At 45.7% G+C, this 16,756-nt stretch overlaps 1 protein-coding gene across 3 annotated transcripts in view; it reads left to right on the forward strand.

The window, feature by feature from the left end:
• The window catches only part of LOC308103274 (uncharacterized protein), a 44,942-nt gene that overhangs the window by 6,908 nt on the left and 21,278 nt on the right, over positions 1–16,756 (forward strand). For 2 of the 3 annotated variants that reach the window (XM_080453191.1, XM_080453190.1), the window contains exons 3-15: positions 217–246; positions 376–731; positions 6,534–6,752; positions 6,912–7,010; positions 7,957–7,994; positions 10,037–10,080; positions 10,416–10,573; positions 11,516–11,647; positions 11,899–11,931; positions 12,541–12,675; positions 12,863–13,177; positions 13,337–13,435; positions 14,354–14,391. In XM_080453191.1, the coding sequence (XP_080309317.1) occupies positions 399–731; positions 6,534–6,752; positions 6,912–7,010; positions 7,957–7,994; positions 10,037–10,080; positions 10,416–10,573; positions 11,516–11,647; positions 11,899–11,931; positions 12,541–12,675; positions 12,863–13,177; positions 13,337–13,435; positions 14,354–14,391 (1,643 nt within the window). In that variant the 5' untranslated portion in view covers positions 217–246; positions 376–398. Of the gene's footprint in view, positions 1–216; positions 247–375; positions 732–1,896; positions 2,097–6,533; positions 6,753–6,911; positions 7,011–7,956; positions 7,995–10,036; positions 10,081–10,415; positions 10,574–11,515; positions 11,648–11,898; positions 11,932–12,540; positions 12,676–12,862; positions 13,178–13,336; positions 13,436–14,353; positions 14,392–16,756 lie in introns of all 3 variants that reach the window. The other variant, XM_080453189.1, reaches the window with a different exon arrangement.

The following is a 16,756-nucleotide window of genomic DNA, read 5'->3' on the forward strand; positions in this document are numbered from 1 at the left end:
TTAGTCAGGATTTAGAAGGCGTTTTTAGAATCGGCCTCAGGTCTTTATGGGCTAAGACACGCAAAAATAGGCCCAATGTCTTGTAGAAGCCATGAATCTCCCTATGATTACTGAAAACTTGTGTATTTTATGTGAAAGGTGTGTTGTTGGACTACTTGCTTGCCTAATAGAGTGTTAAATAATGTGCTAACAACTTTGTGTGTGTGTACTGTGTAGGTACCCAGAGTGGAAACACAAGCTACCAAGGTCAGTATCACTTATTTTTTGATTATTTTATGTTACATGGAAGATGTCACTTTAAAATTAAACTATTGCCGTTTACAGAATTTTATCTTTACCTCCCTTTCCCTCTTCGTCTCCTCCTGGCCACTCTAGGAGAGAACACTCCCTGGGCCAAGATGACAGCCAAACCACCTGGCACACCAAGGAGCGTTCTCGCTCTATGTCCCGTTCTCCAACCCCTAGTTCTCTTTCTGGCAAACGCAGAATCCCCTCTGCGTTTGCCTTTTCAACTCCTGCTGGCCACTCTAGGAGGGAACGCTCCCCGGTCAAAGATGACAGCCAAACCACCTGGCACGCCAAGGAGCGTTCTCACACTATCTCCCTGTCCCATTCTTGGTCTCCAAGCCCTAGCCCTCCTCCTGACAAACACAGAGGGGGTCCCCACTCTGAAAGGCAGAACAGGAGATCATACCAGACCCCCCGTCACTCCTATCATCGTCACCACCAAGGTAAATGAGATGCTACACGAGAGATGCTACATACAAGTCAGTGGAATCAACCACAACATATTTTATAAGTTCTTGGCACACCTTTACTTTGTTTATTTGTTCAGATCAGAGCATAGTTTTTCAAGAATGTTGGCTTGTTGAAAGTTCACCTGCAGACTCCGTTGGGCAGATAAAGTGAGGTGAAAGGTTAGGCAGATTCAGAGTCTAGCAATGACTAGGTCTCTCAAAGATCCCATAGTTTACAGATGTCTCTGGTTTAGTAAATTATGTGATGTTGTTTCAAAGCTTGTCTGAGACAACCGACAGGTCAGTTCTGTGCATCTTAAAGTATGGGTTCTTCACTTCTAGATTTAAGAGTAAGTTGCTCTTTGAATAGAGGCACATTTTTTTTAAAGAATACAGTACACAATATGGCGCTAATAGGTCTTGTTGTTCATGGAGTATTGGTTGAAATTCAACTCCCCAAGTGAAACCCATGACATCTGCTGAAAATTGGATAACTTTAAGTATAGGCAGAAATTGCACCTAGCAATATTCATTTTCACACAAACAAAATGGGTTTGCGACTAGCAGGAAAAGTAGGCATGGAAGTATTTATGCCAAGGAGTCGTTTTGGCGCAAAACAAATGCTTGTAATGGATTCAGTGTATATATATATATATATATATATATATTTTTTTTAAAAAGACAACAACTTAGTTTTACCCCTCATAAGCTATTTAAAGGCAGAATTAATAATTTTTAGAGTTTTCCCAGATAAAGTTACAGTACCCAAACTATCAGCAGCAATCACGGGTTCCCCCAGGGGAGTTGAATTTCAACTTAAAAAAAAGAAATGTGTTAGTAGACACCTGAATTTGTTTGAATATTTTTATAATATTCCCTGACTGTGTGGCGTCCTGGTCAATCCCACTGGTTTTGATGACCCTGTGTCCTTCTCCACTAGCCACATTTTCTAATTGTGCACAAGATATCTCATCTAATAAGATAAGATCACAGTTTTTGGTGAACACATTACCTGTTCTCTAGCACCTCCTTTAGGGCAGGTTTAGCTCCCTAGCAGCAAGGCTCTACAGATCACAATGTCGATTGGTTGTGTTGGGCTCCCTTTGTCGCCTTTCTTTATCAATGCTTCCCTTTCCCCCCCCCCTGCCTCAATCTGCAGCTACAGGGAGTTCTTCTCGCGATGGTTTGAAACGTCCCCGCGATGCATCTGCCAGACATGATGACTCTGCCAGACGCAAACTACCATCATCAGCCAAGTCCCCAATGAAGACCAAGCTTACGCCTGGGTCCAGAAGATCTAAGAAAATCTTAGATTCTCTAAGATTCTTAGAGCCAGGGAGCTCCAAGGCTGATGATACAGTGGGTCTAATAGACTATTATTTAAAGTTACATATATAGTTTAAAATTATGAAGTTCTTAATCTCTTACAGAGCAAATTGCACCCTTGGCATGTCAATACTATTGATTGATTGATTGATTGATTGATTGATTGAAATTTTTATTAGGCAAAAGAATGTAAAACAACACAGTTACATTTATAATGCTTTTGTCTAAAAGGTCCGGCCAAAAAAGTCCTTGCGGACTTGTTTCCGTTGGGGTCCTTGAGTTAATTTCATAGACATATATAGTAGCAACCAAACCGTTCAAAATCAACATGAAAATACAGATAATACATTAAAAAAAATACCACTATGTACAAAAAAAGCATTTAAAAAATATATGTACAAACAAAAAAAAAAAAAGGGGGGGGGGGGGGGGAAGCATGGAAAAATAAAAATTATATACAAAAAAAAGCATGAGGAAATACAAAATATGTACAAAAAGAGGAGGGGGGGGGTCGTCTGTCTACAGGGAAACTGGTACTAGCTCCTCTTTCGGCCTCCAGAAAGATGGGTTTTTAGGGCTGTTTTGAATGAGCCCAGCGAACTGCATTTTTTGAGGGATGGGGTTAGACTATTCCATTCCTCAGTGGCTGTGCTATAGAAGGAGAATTTGCTCATGTTTGTTTTATGGGTGGGTGGTACCAGATTGTTGTTTACGCTCCCTCTAGTTTCGTGGCTGTGGGTGTCACTAACTTTTTCGAGGTATTTATACAGATATGCGGGTATAGGGGGCATATCGGGCAAATCTGCATTTACAATTTTGAAGACCAGACCCATTTTTAGTTGTTTAACCCTGTCTTCCACCCTGAGCCAGCCTAGGCTGGCAAAGTGAGTGGGAGAGAGGTGGGTCATGGGCCCCAGTCCGAGAAGTAGTCGGATCAGTTTGTTTTGGGAGGTTTGAAGCTTAGTCTGCAGTGACACTGAGGTGTTGGAGTACCAAGAGGAGCTAGCATAGTCAAAAAGGGGCTGTATCAGGGCCCCTGAGAGGGTCCTGAGGGCCTGAGGGTTGACAAAAGAGGAAACTCTGCCCATAAATCTGATTCTCTGGTTTACTCCTTTGACCACCTTTGTTGCCATGCTTTCACCTGTCAGGTATTTGTCAAGAATACATCCCAAATAGGTAATCTCTTCTTTGCTAGTGATGATTGTGTCATCGACTTTGACCTTGAAGTCATTTACCTTCATTTTACTGAGGGAATGTCTGGTCCCAAATAGGATGGATTCAGTTTTCCCAAGGTGTAGAGACAGTTTGTTATCGGTCAGCCAGGTACGGATTTTTGAGAGTTCAGAGCTGAGAGCTTCCTCAACTTGCAACTTGTCCTCACCCGAGATCAGGAGTGCCGAGTCATCAGCGAACAGGAACAGTTTGCAGTTACAGGCAGCATTCATGTCGTTAATGTATAGAAGGAACAGTAACGGCCCTAGAATGCTGCCTTGAGGAACCCCGCAGCTCACCGGGAGGGATGAGGACATGGTTCCGTTGATGTCAACCACTTGTTCTCTACCCTCCAGGTAAGATCTCATCCAATTTAGTGATGTGCAATCAAAACCAATCGCCCTCAGCTTATCAAGTAGAATTGCGTGGTTTACAGTGTCAAACGCCTTTTGGAGGTCCAGCATGACCATGCCACAGTATTTGCCCGAGTCTACCTCACGTTTGATGTAGTCGGTCAAATATAGTAGGCATGTGTCAGTGGAGTGGGATGTTCTGAAGCCTGATTGGAATTCAAACAACAGTTTACGCTCGCTGAGGTAGCTGTTGATTTGTTCTTGGATTGATCGCTCTATAACCTTTGAGATGGAACAAAGGATGGAAACAGGCCTATAGTTGCCAGGATCTAGTTTGCTTCCTTTTTTAAATAGAGGGATTACTCTTGCCAACTTGAATTCTTGTGGGACGTGACACTGACTGATGGATAAGTTTGTAATGTGGGCTACTATGGGAGCAATGGAGACCGCTGCGTCTCTGAGGAATCTGGTGGGGATGTTGTCAAGGCCGGTGGCCTTGTTTGGCTGTAGGGCGAGGAGTTTGTTTTGCACATCCTCAGTCAATACAGGTTTGAAAAAAAATTAATATTTTTTAGCCCCTAGTTTCTCATAGTGAGCTTGAATGTGGTCGGGGCCGTACAGACCTGAATGCTGAGGGAGTTTGCTTACCAACTGGGTTGCAACTGTGGTGAAGAAACTGTTAAAACAGTCCGCTACCAATTGCTTGTCGGTAGTGAGTGAGCCACTTGAAATAATGCAAATGTTTGTAGATTTAGTCTGAATTTTTCCGTTGCAGCCTAATTGTTTTAGTGCCTCCCACAGTTTTTGTGGGTGGCTTTTGTTTGCCTCTATGTTCTCATTTAAGAAATTCTTTTTGGCATTTCTGATCAATTTAGTAACTACATTTCGTAGATTTCTGCACTTTTCAAGTAGCTGCTCACTTTTGTTTTTCCTGAGCTCAGAGTAGCTTTTGTTCCTGAGTTTGATGGCATTCAAAATGTCACCCTTCATCCAATGTTCTGTGCTAGCTTTGACCCTCACCACCTTTGTGAGTGCGATGTTATCAAGTACACACAAAAAAGCTTTTTTGAAACAGGACCAGGACTCCTCCACAGAGGTGCAATTTAGGACATGGGACCAGTCCATTTTTCCAAGAGCTGTTGTTAGAAGATCACTTGAGTAGTGTTTCATAGACCTGCAGCTGATTGTCCTGTGACAATAAGCTCCAGGTCCGTGAATCTTCCGAGTGCAGAAAATGATATTGTGATCACTTAAACTACACTCAATCACTCCACTCTTGGAAATTCTGGATTGGTCCGTTGTCAACACTAGGTCTATGATTGATTGAGAAGCAATGCCTACCCTTGTAAAATGCTTTATCAGCTGGGTAAAGCTGTGCAGGTCACAGAACTTTCTGAGGGACTTAAAGGTAGCTGCGTCTTTCTTCAGAACACAGGTGTTAAAGTCACCAATTAGTACCGTCTCAGAGTTTCCTAAACCCGCCACATGATCCTCAATCAAGTCATAAAAAGCATTTTGATCTGGGGGTCTGTAGATGGCGCCAATTATCAGTGGTTTTGCATGTGGGTATAAAATTTTGACCCAGACCGATTCAGTGGGGTTGTTATCCATATCTGGGATCACATCGTAAATAATGTCTGATCTCACATAGATGCAAACCCCACCCCCAGAGAGATTTCTGTCTTTTCTGATGACATTGTAGCCCTTTATTTCAATCTCAAAGTCTTTGATGGAATTATCCAACTTAGTTTCTGAGAATGAAATAATGTCTACCTTGCCACTTCCAAACATGGATCTCAGCTCAGACATTTTTTCAGGGTTTTTAAGACTGTTTACATTCAAGTGAACAATGTGGGTACCTCTAGTAGAAAACAGGGCATCCATTTCTTCAGTTGAGTAGTAACCATTGTCCCTTTCAGGCTCTGGGGGGTCGGTGGGGGGGGTCGGAGGTGTGGGTGGGGGAGGGGGGGGCTTTGTGATGTGAGGGGGGGGTGTGGAGGTGATTTGAGGCTGCATAACCTTCCTTAGATCTGCCCTGGGGGAGGGGGGGTGGGGGTGGTGGATGTGGGGGAGGGGTGATGTGGGGAAACCCTTGTGTCGACCTCCGCCAAATTCCCCCAGGCAATGGACTGTTTGGGAAAATGGAAAACTCTCTGTTTCCACGCCGATCCCACAGGGGAAAACCATGTGGTTGTCCAGTGACCGCTTGGAAAACAGGGAAAGGAACTCCGTTTCCCAGCATTCCTCTCGGTGGGATACTATGCGGTTGTCCTGGTATCGACTGGTGGTGGTGGAGGAGGAGGAGGGGGGGGTGGGGGAGGGGTGGGGGAGGGGTGCAGCTATTTTCCCGCGTCGGCGCCAAGCGGTGGTGCCAGGAGATGCTAGAAACAGGGGAAAAAACAACGTTTTCTTGTGCTTTTCTCTGAGAGAAACCTTGTGGTTGTCTTCTCCCAAGTAGTTAGGTGCAACCGCCTTTTCAGCTCAGGGTCTTCCTTACTCTGAATGTTGCCTCTCTTCTGGCTCTTTTTGACTAATATTTTTGCTTTTTTTCTGTTCCGTTTCTGTTAAGTGGTCAGACGGTTGGGCCGCATGCATTTCAGAGCATGTTTATTTTAATGATCAATTGATTGATTGTCTTCTGGCTTGGATCAATGGAACTAAAGTAGTATACTTCCTATTTAGCAGTGTGACAATTAAAACGGACTTTTCAAGGTTTTAAAGAAAAAATACCATGACATAAAAAAATCATCATTCTTAATGTGAATGTTATATTATCATTAAAACCGTTGTTTTGCCAAATTATTTAAATTGTTTTGCCATTTGCAATATCCTCACGGCCCACCAGTTGAGAACCACTGACTTAGCTCTTATAGTCGAAAAGAGCCTTAAAAGTCTTATTTTCCAGTCTGCCAAAGGTCCGCCGGCCAAGAAAATGAAGAAAGTGTCCACCCAGAAGAAAGTGTCCACCCAGAGTACCCCATCCTGCACTGCAGCGTGTCTGGTGTACCTGACGGGCATCCCCACAACGGCCACAGAACAAGAAGTGAAAACGTGGGTCAGGGACTTCGGGATGTACAACAACGTGGTTCTGTTGTCTGGCAGCGAGGCAGACCAAGGACAGAAGGTACTCTCCTTAAGTCTGGGCGATATGACTTCAAATTCATAACGCCATTAATTCAAACTTTTTGCCTCAATTACGATTTAATAGACGCTTAACATTATTCTCTTTATTTTTTTTATGAAAATATCAGAATAAACGGACTGTGATTGTCTTCCCTCCTAGGCATCGGTGTGTATGGAGAGAGAAGAGGATGCTCTGGCTCTGGCCCAGTGTAGCAGCCTCTCCATCGGAGACCAGCCCATTACTGCCACTTTAGCCAAGGTTCCCATTTATTGTATTCATTTAGTTATATATTAATATTTAGTGATAGTTCCATCAGGGACAAACATTTATTTTGCATGCGTGTTGAAGATTGAAAAACATGAAACAATAAGAGATCCACATGAACCCTAGCATCCCTATCCTGGGCAGGTCATACTAGCCGGATATTCAGTGAAAATAGCAGATCTACAACCTCACAGCGTGAGGTGTTTTGAGCTTGTAGATCGGCTATTTTCAGCGAAGTGAGTGTTATAGAGGGGAACAATTACAGACCCCTAGGGATCAACAACATATATAGAGTTAAAGTGGTTGTAAAGTGGTTGTAAAGTGGCTGTGAGGCTGTCGCCTCACAGCTAGAAGGTCCTGGGTTCGATTCCCACAGGGGACGCTGTGAGCGCTGGGGGCGTGTTCTCTCCTCCGCGTCATCAGCGCCCATACCCTAGGTGGGGTTGGCGAAAGGGCCTTTCTGTGTGGAGTTTCCATGTTCTCCCCGTGTCTCCTAGGGTAGGTACCCTCACAAAAACATGCAGTAATCCTGGTCACTATACTGCCTCCCCCTGGCCAGCCCGGGCGCCTGATGGAGGGGAAGGGAACTGGTTGGAATAACGTGTTCCTTCCACGCGCTACGTCCAACCAGGGAAACTCCCCCCTGTCAGGTGACAAGAAGGTCAGTTGGCTCTCATGCATTGAAGGAGGCATGAGCTCGGCCCTGGCCTCCCTAGGTTGGCAGAGGGAAGGTAGTGCCCAGGATTACATAGACAATTGGCACTGGGTGTTAAAAATAGGGTTACAAAATCGTGGGATAAAAATTTAGATAAAAAAAAAAAAAAGAAAGTGGTTCAGATACAGTGTGATCCATTGAAGTCTGAATACTCTACTTACAGTATGTGATTTATTGTCTTGGTATAAATGCATGTTATTTATTGCCTTGTTTCCTTTCTTTTAGAAACCAGAAGCAGTCGATTCAACAGCAGTCAGTAAAGGGTAAGTTAGATGTGTTCTCCCTTCTTTTCCAAGCCTGCTGTGCATACCCTCTCACTCCCCCACATCTCATAACACATCCGAGGTTTTACCACGGTTCTACGTTTACTACTCACTATGGGATATCAGCGCCCCCAGGCGATGCACAGAGCAACATACACACGCTCCCGGTGCCAATATTTGATTGGCTCAGGGTATGTCACGAGTCCGGAAAACCCTGGGGTATAAAAGACCCCGCGTGACTCAGGCTCCTCCTCTTTTCTACTCTCTGCTCGCGTATGCGCACTCATCTACATACAACATTAAGAGTTTAACGGAGAAAAATTCCAGTTTAGCCCACAGCGGAGTTCGGGACTAACTCCCACGGGATCTTTTTCTTTATATCTTGAAGCACGCTCCCGCGGCTTATTAAAGGGTAAAACTGGCGTGACCCTGTTACACTGGCGCTGAGGCGCCCCCTTGTGGGCAAAACTAGCAAGGGTTTTATTACCTGCGTCTTGTTTATTGCATGCACAGAAATCATCCCAGCAGCGTTTGGAATGTCGCCAAAGGGACCGTCCAAACGCTGTGGGCTTATGGGTGGGGAGCGACGATACAGGGGGGCTCCCTCTTGGGGGGTCCCCCTGCATCGCGGCTCTATGACAGGTGAAATAATGAGCGGTTTTATCATTTTCAATCCTTTTTTTATTTTTTTTGGAACCACAGGCTGCACACATACACCTTGGCACACATTCAGACTGTTCTCTGTAGAGACCTGGCTCTGTAAAGCTACTGTCTGTTTGTGTCTCTTGGCACCCGAGGAGCCGTCCACGACTCTGTCCGTCGGGGCCAGTGAGTCGCCGTGCCTCTTCCCCAAAGTGACCAGGGGGACTATTCCCCCTCCACTCCGCCCGTGGGGATGTGGGGGGGGACAGCCGAACAACCGGTAAAACCGGGGGGCGAGGGTCATTTACCTTGCCCGTGACGGGACCTTCCCGTTCCGCGTTGTGCGGTTCTGGGGGATGGGGGATAGGCGGTTGCGTTGTCTCTCTGTCCAGTGAGAGCCTTGAAGCTCTATTGTCAGAGGACAGTGGCCAATCGATCATCGACGCAGCTCTTTGTCTCTTTTGGCCATGGGGTTCAGAGGAAGGCGGTTACTAAGGCGACGCTTTCTAGATGGATCTGAGATGCCATTAAACTGGCTTATGTGAGTAGCGGTGCCCCAGTTCCGGTAGGTCTGAGGGCTCACTCTACTAGAGGCATGGCTACATCCTGGGCTCTCTACAGGGGAGCTTCGATCCAGGAGATCTGTGCGGCTGAAAATTGTTCGTCTCCATCGACCTTTGCGGCTTTCTACAGCCTGGACGCGGCGGCGTCATCCTTGGCGCACACGGTCCTAGGCGTGGCTGCTGCCTCCGGGCCAGTGGAGGGAGGGGAGTAGGCTAGGGGCCTTTTCTCCCTATCTCTTGACTTCCTCTTTGGGTTTCCATGGGGATGGGGCCCTGTTTCCTCCTTTTGAGTTATGAGGCAGGCTCGTGTCTGCCTGTTAGTGAATAAGGCGGACTCTAGAGTCTGTCAGGGCCTAAACTTTATTATCTATCCCGCACCCCAGCCCGGTGGGTTGGGGGCGCCCTTGGGGGCTGAGTGGCGTGTGGGCCTGTTAGGGCTGTATGGCTCATTGCCTCAAGGGGAGTTTATGAATCCCATAGTGAGTAGTAAACGTAGAACCGTGGTAAAACTAGAGGTTACGAATGTAACCCCGGTATTAGTATGTTCGGAGTTTACTACTCACCTGACACCCCTTTCTGTGTGCATTTGGCGAGCAGAGAGGAGAATGTTAAGAGGAGGAGCCTGAGTCACGCGGGGTCTTTTATACCCCAGGGTCTTCCGGACTCGTGACATACCCTGAGCCAATCAAATATTGGCACCGGGAGCGTGTGTATGTTGCTCTGTGCATCGCCTTGGGGCGCTGATATCCCATAGTGAGTAGTAAACTCCGAACCTACTAAAACCGGGGTTACATTCGTAACCTCTAGTTACACTACTTTGTGTTTGTGTCTTCACAGGACATCTATCCAGGAGCTGTCTGCCATAGGTGGTGATGTTTCAGGTAAGATGATGCCAAAGCCCATGGAGAGAATAAACCATATACATCACTAGGTCAACCTGAGAGCCTCTTTACCCAGAAGCGTAATGGAAATGAACAGAGTCAGACCTCGACACTGTAACCATTTCACTCGCATTTGCGACTAAAAGTAGATGTGTGCAAATTGTTAAATGTATTTAGGAACACTGAATTCCTAAATGAATTGAAAAATATTACTCACTCACTCACTCGGGTCCTCTCCTTCGCTCCATGTGTTGCTCATTAAAGATTGTCTCTGTGAAAGGTTTTGGTTGACTAAACAAGAAATTAGCTGTACAGCTGTGTGTTTTCTCCGACAGGAAACGGACCTGAAACTTCAGAAGAGGAATTTAGTTCAAATTCCGCGGTTTTGATCACTGGGCTTCCTGAGAGCGGTTGGACTGAGAGTGATGTCATCAAACTGTGCCAGCCGTTTGGAGCTCCCTCTGACATCATCCTGGCTACGAAGTCAGGAAAGGTGGGTGTGAAGGCGTCGCACACACATTGCAGGGAAGGGTTTTGAAAACTACATTTTCCTATTGGCACTCATCAGCAATGAGTGCTGGACAGACCATTCTGATATTGTAAGGCTGCATAAGAGATTTTGTATAACTGATGTTATTATATTCCATAATCATTGTTGAATATAGATAAGCTCAATAGATTTGTTAAGCACACCCCACGGTGGTATCAAATCATATGAATCGTGACTGTTCAGGACAGGTGTGGGGAAGATTACAGGTGATAAGGAAATTTGTATTCACAATTTTCAAGTGTGGGTCATTACCGAAAGAATAAGATCGCGGATACTCCCTTAGAGATAGGGTGAGAAGTTCAGTCGTCTGGAGAGACTCGGAGTAAAACCGCTGCTCCTTGACTTGGAAAGGAGCCAGCTTAGGTGGTTCGGGCATCTAGTACGGATGCCTCCCGAGCGTCTCCCTAGGGAGAACCTTGCTACAAGTGCCACTGGGAAGAGACCCTGTTGCAAACCTAGGACCAGATCGTCTTTCACTTGACGATCAATTGCCATACAAATAATTGTGAATACGGATTTAATTGTGTTTTTTGGTATTGGAACACTGGAACATATCATTCTAAATTCCTTTTTTGTGTGCCTTTTAGGCTTTGTAAACAAAAATTGCACAGTGCAATAAATGCATTTATTTTAGACATCACAAATAAATGACTGACAGTGACCTGTACCAATAATGAAACTAAAATGTATTTTGATTATTAGTACCAGTTCTTGTCCGGTACAATGTAATCTTCTGACCATGTACTATGGCCAAAACATCCCATGCATTTAAGCATTTTATACTTTAATTTTATTGTTTCGACTCATGTTGTGGGGTGTTGACCAGGGCTATGATTTCTGCACTTAAAAAGTGAAAATACATTACTTCTGGTGTTTGTCCATCAGGCGCTGCTGTTGATGCCAGACGTAGAGATGGCTGAGGAGATGGTGAAGAACCACAGCGTCGCCCCGATGAAAATCAATGACTCTGAACTGAAGATGACCAACTTAGAACAGGCCATCAGTCTCAACACACCAGTACGCTTCTACCCCTAATCTGCAATCCTGTCTCTATCTACACTCTAGTTTATTCGCATTTGTTGATTCCATGGTGTAAACATTTTGTCATATGTAATATATATTTTGTATTTTATTCATATATATTTTTTGCCTATTTCTGTCTTTTTGGGACATAACTTATTATGACTTAGTCCTGATTTCCTTCCCATTCAATGTTGTGTTGTCCTCCTATAAATGCCAATCCTGAAAATAATCTAACTGTCCTGCAGGTGGTGCTGTACAATCTTCTGAATCCAGGTTTGGTAAGTATTGTAGTCTTTCCCTCTGAACTTTCCCAGCTTAATGGCAGACTTACTGTCAAGTCATCTTTATTTATATAACTCATTTAAAAACAACAGAAGTTGACCCAAAAGTCCATAAAATGCATAAATTACAACAGATTGTTTTTAATTTATACACCATCGTGCAATGGTGTTGCTTGCCTTAAAGAGCAGATCTACAAGCCACCAAATCAATGCATTGTATTGTGACTGTGACAGCTTGTACTGTAGATCCTTTTTTTTGGGGAAGCGATTTTTTCCTATATCTGAGATCAATAACAATAATCACTTGGTAGATAAGCACAACGTAACAATAATAGCAAACACAGCACAATTTAATAAATGTACTTATGACACCCAGTGACTTGTAATCACACTATAAGGCAACTATGAGAATTATAATTCACTACGTTCCTTGCCAAACAATTAATCTATTAAATTGATTAGTTTGATTAACTGTGGCACCCCTACTACAAGCTCACAACACACAATCTGCTATTTTAAGCGAATGCTCACCTACGCCTATTATGACATGGCCAGAATAGGGACGCTAGGGTTCATGTGGTTAGTTGATGATGTAATGTTTTGCAGGAGGTAAAACATTACTGGAATCACCTGTTGGTGATCAGAAATGTTCCTGACACGCCCACCGCATCCTCAGAGGTCCAGAAATTGATTGAGCGAATCGGAACGGTCCACAACATCCTGGTTCTCAATCACAACATGGTGAGAATCACATTACAGTTGCATGTGTTAGAGCAGGGATGCCCAAGCCATTTGCCATGCCTCACAAAAATCATATGTATTTTTTATTTGATTAGCCTATGTGCCCCTCCCCTATAAGTAGGCTTGGGTACCAAAACCCCTATAGCACCCCTATTCATTGACCAAAACAGTCCCTCCCTCATTCCAGATCATCTGTGAGATGTTGAAAGTTGGCGCGGCCGTGAGAATCAGGAATCACTACTACAAGTTTCCGTGTATCGTCCAGAGCAATCCCCTGTACTTCACTGCCAAAGGTCCGCCGGCCAAGAAAATGAAGAAAGTGTCCACCCAGAAGGAAGTGTCCACCCAGAGTACCCCATCCTGCACTGCAGCGTGTCTGGTGTACCTGACGGGCATCCCCACAACGGCCACAGATCAAGAAGTGAAAACGTGGGTCAGGGACTTCGGGAAGTACAACAACGTGGTTCTGTTGTCTGGCAGCGAGGCAGACCAAGGACAGAAGGTACTCTCCTTAAGTCTGGGCGATATGACTTCAAATTCATAACGCCATTAATTCAAACTTTTTGCCTCAATTACGATTTAATAGACGCTTAACATTATTCTCTTAATTTTTTTAATGAAAATAGCAGAATAAACGGACTGTGATTGTCTTCCCTCCTAGGCATCGGTGTGTATGGAGAGAGAAGAGGATGCTCTGGCTCTGGCCCAGTGTAGCAGCCTCTCCATCGGAGACCAGCCCATTACTGCCACTTTAGCCAAGGTTCCCATTTATTGTATTCATTTAGTTATATATTAATATTTAGTGATAGTTCCATCAGGGACAAACATTTATTTTGCATGCGTGTTGAAGATTGAAAAACATGAAACAATAAGAGATCCACATGAACCCTAGCATCCCTATCCTGGGCAGGTCATACTAGCCGGATATTCAGTGAAAATAGCAGATCTACAACCTCACAGAGTGAGGTGTTTTGAGCTTGTAGTTCGGCTATTTTCAGCGAAGAGAGTGTTATAGAGGGGAACAACGACAGACCCCTAGGGATCAACAACATACAGTATATAGAGTTAAAGTGGTTGTAAAGTGGCTGTGAGGCTGTCGCCTCACAGCTAGAAGGTCCTGGGTTCGATTCCCACAGGGGACGCTGTGAGCGCTGGGGGCGTGTTCTCTCCTCCGCGTCATCAGCGCCCATACCCTAGGTGGGGTTGGCGAAAGGGCCTTTCTGTGTGGAGTTTGCATGTTCTCCCCGTGTCTCCTAGGGTAGGTACCCTCACAAAAACATGCAGTAATCCTGGTCACTATACTGCCTCCCCCTGGCCAGCCGGGGCGCCTGATGGAGGGGAAGGGAACTGGTTGGAATAACGTGTTCCTTCCACGCGCTACGTCCAACCAGGGAAACTCTCCCCTGTCAGGTGACAAGAAGGTCAGTTGGCTCTCATGCATTGAAGGAGGCCTTCCCTCTGCCTCCCTAGGTTGGCAGAGGGAAGGTAGTGCCCAGGATTACAGAGACAATTGGCACTGGGTGTTAAAAATAGTGGGATAAAAAATTAGATAAAAAAAAAAAAAAAGTGGTTCAGATACAGTGTGATCCATTGAAATCTGAATACTCTACTTACAGTATGTGATTTATTGTCTTGGTATAAATGCATGTTATTTATTGCCTTGTTTCCTTTCTTTTAGAAACCAGAAGCAGTCGATTCAACAGCAGTCAGTAAAGGGTAAGTTAGATGTGTTCTCCCTTCTTTTCCAAGCCTGCTGTGCATACCCTCTCACTCCCCCACATCTCATAACACATCCGAGGTTTTACCACGGTTCTACGTTTACTAGTACTCACTCACTATGGGATATCAGCGCCCCCAGGCGATACACAGAGCAACATACACACGCTCCCGGTGCCAATATTTGATTGGCTCAGGGTATGTCACAAGTCCGGAAAACCCTGGGGTATAAAAGACCCCGCGTGACTCAGGCTCCTCCTCTTTTCTACTCTCTGCTCGCGTATGCGCACGCATCTACATACAACATTAAGAGTTTAACTGAGAAAAAATCCAGTTTAGCCCACAGCGGAGTTCGGGACTAACTCCCACAGGATTTTTTTCTTTATATCTTGAAGCACGCTCCCGCGGCTTATTAAAGGGTAAAACTGGCGTGACCCTGTTACACTGGCGCTTAGGCGCCCCCTTGTGGGCAAAACTAGCAAGGGTTTTATTACCTGCGTCTTGTTTATTGCATGCACAGAAATCATCCCAGCAGCGTTTGGAATGTCGCCAAAGGGACCGTCCAAACGCTGTGGGCTTATGGTTGGGGAGCGACGATACAGGGGGGCTCCCTCTTGGGGGGTCCCCCTGCATCGCGGCTCTATGACAGGTGAAATAATGAGCGGTTTTATAATATTCAATACTTTTTTTTTTTTTTTTTGAACCACAGGCTGCACACATACACGTTGGCACACATTCAGACTGTTCTCTGTAGAGACCTGGCTCTGTAAAGCTACTGTCTTTTTGTGTCTCTTGGCACCCGAGGAGCCGTCCACGACTCTGTCCGTCGGGGCCAGTGAGTCGCCGTGCCTCTTCCCCAAAGTGACCAGGGGGACTATTCCCCCTCCACTCCGCCCGTGGGGATGTGGGGGGGGGGCAGCCGAACAACCGGTAAAACCGGGGGGCGAGGGTCATTTACCTTGCCCGTGACGGGACCTTCCCGTTCCGCGTTGTGCGGTTCTGGGGGATGGGGGATAGGCGGTTGCGTCTCTGTCCAGTGAGAGCCTTGAAGCTCTATTGTCAGAGGACAGTGGCCAATCGATCATCGACGCAGCTCTTTGTCTCTTTTGGCCATGGGGTTCAGAGGAAGGCGGTTACTAAGGCGACACTTTCTAGATGGATCTGAGATGCCATTAAACTGGCTTATGTGAGTAGTGGTGCCCCAGTTCCGGTAGGTCTGAGGGCTCACTCTACTAGAGGCATGGCTACATCCTGGGCTCTCTACAGGGGAGCTTCGATCCAGGAGATCTGTGCGGCTGCAAATTGTTCGTATCCATCGACCTTTCTACAGCCTGGACGCGGCGGCGTCATCCTTGGCGCACACGGTCCTAGGCGTGGCTGCTGCCTCCGGGCCAGTGGAGGGAGGGGAGTAGGCTAGGGGCCTTTTCTCCCTATCTCTTGACTTCCTCTTTGGGTTTCCATGGGGATGGGGCCCTGTTTCCTCATTTTGAGTTATGAGGCAGGCTCGTGTCTGCCTGTTAGTAAATAAGGCGGACTCTAGAGTCTGTCAGGGCCTAAACTTTATTATCTATCCCGCACCCCAGCCCGGTGGGTTGGGGGCGCCCTTGGGGCCTAGGGGGCTGAGTGGCGTGCGGGCCTGTTAGGGTTGTATGGCTCATTGCCTCAAGGGGAGTTTATGAATCCCATAGTGAGTAGTAAACGTAGAACCGTGGTAAAACTAGAGGTTACGAATGTAACCCCGGTATTAGTATGTTCGGAGTTTACTACTCACCTGACACCCCTTTCTGTGCGCATTTGGCGAGCAGAGAGGAGAATGTTAACTCTTTGACTGCGGACGACGCGATAACGCGTCAAGTGCTACTTTGTCCAGTTGGCTGTCGACGCGTTCGACGCGCTGGACGCGCGTTCATTGTTTAATCTCTGATTGCGCTATGCTGCTTAATATTCAATGTTATTCTCGAGTTCCACTTACTTCACGGACATATGCATCCGGTTTCATGACCTGGATTCCGTTTCCGGTTTTTGATTCTTTTCCCCAGTCATTTTCGTCCAAAATAGGTAAATAAACGGTCTTTCACACGGTATAACGGACAAACGGACAGTTTCTCTTCTATAATCTATGGTCTGGGTGACGATCAGTCATCGCCGTCGTGTATCACATCGTAATTTTGGCGATCAAAACAATCTGGGAGGACGTCACATCCGTTTTCATGTTTTTCCCTGTCTAATCTATCAAGAAGGGTGAGAGAGACCCAACGACCTGATCATGCTGTCATGTGCTGCTCTCTAGTGGCGGATTTGTGCTGGGTCTTTACATTATGTCTCCTTAAATTATTTTCATGAGAAAAATTCAAAATATAAAAAT

This window comes from Gymnoscopelus braueri (genome assembly GCF_963280865.1).
Source record: "Gymnoscopelus braueri genome assembly, chromosome: 2".
Classification (NCBI taxonomy): Eukaryota; Metazoa; Chordata; class Actinopteri; order Myctophiformes; family Myctophidae; genus Gymnoscopelus; species Gymnoscopelus braueri.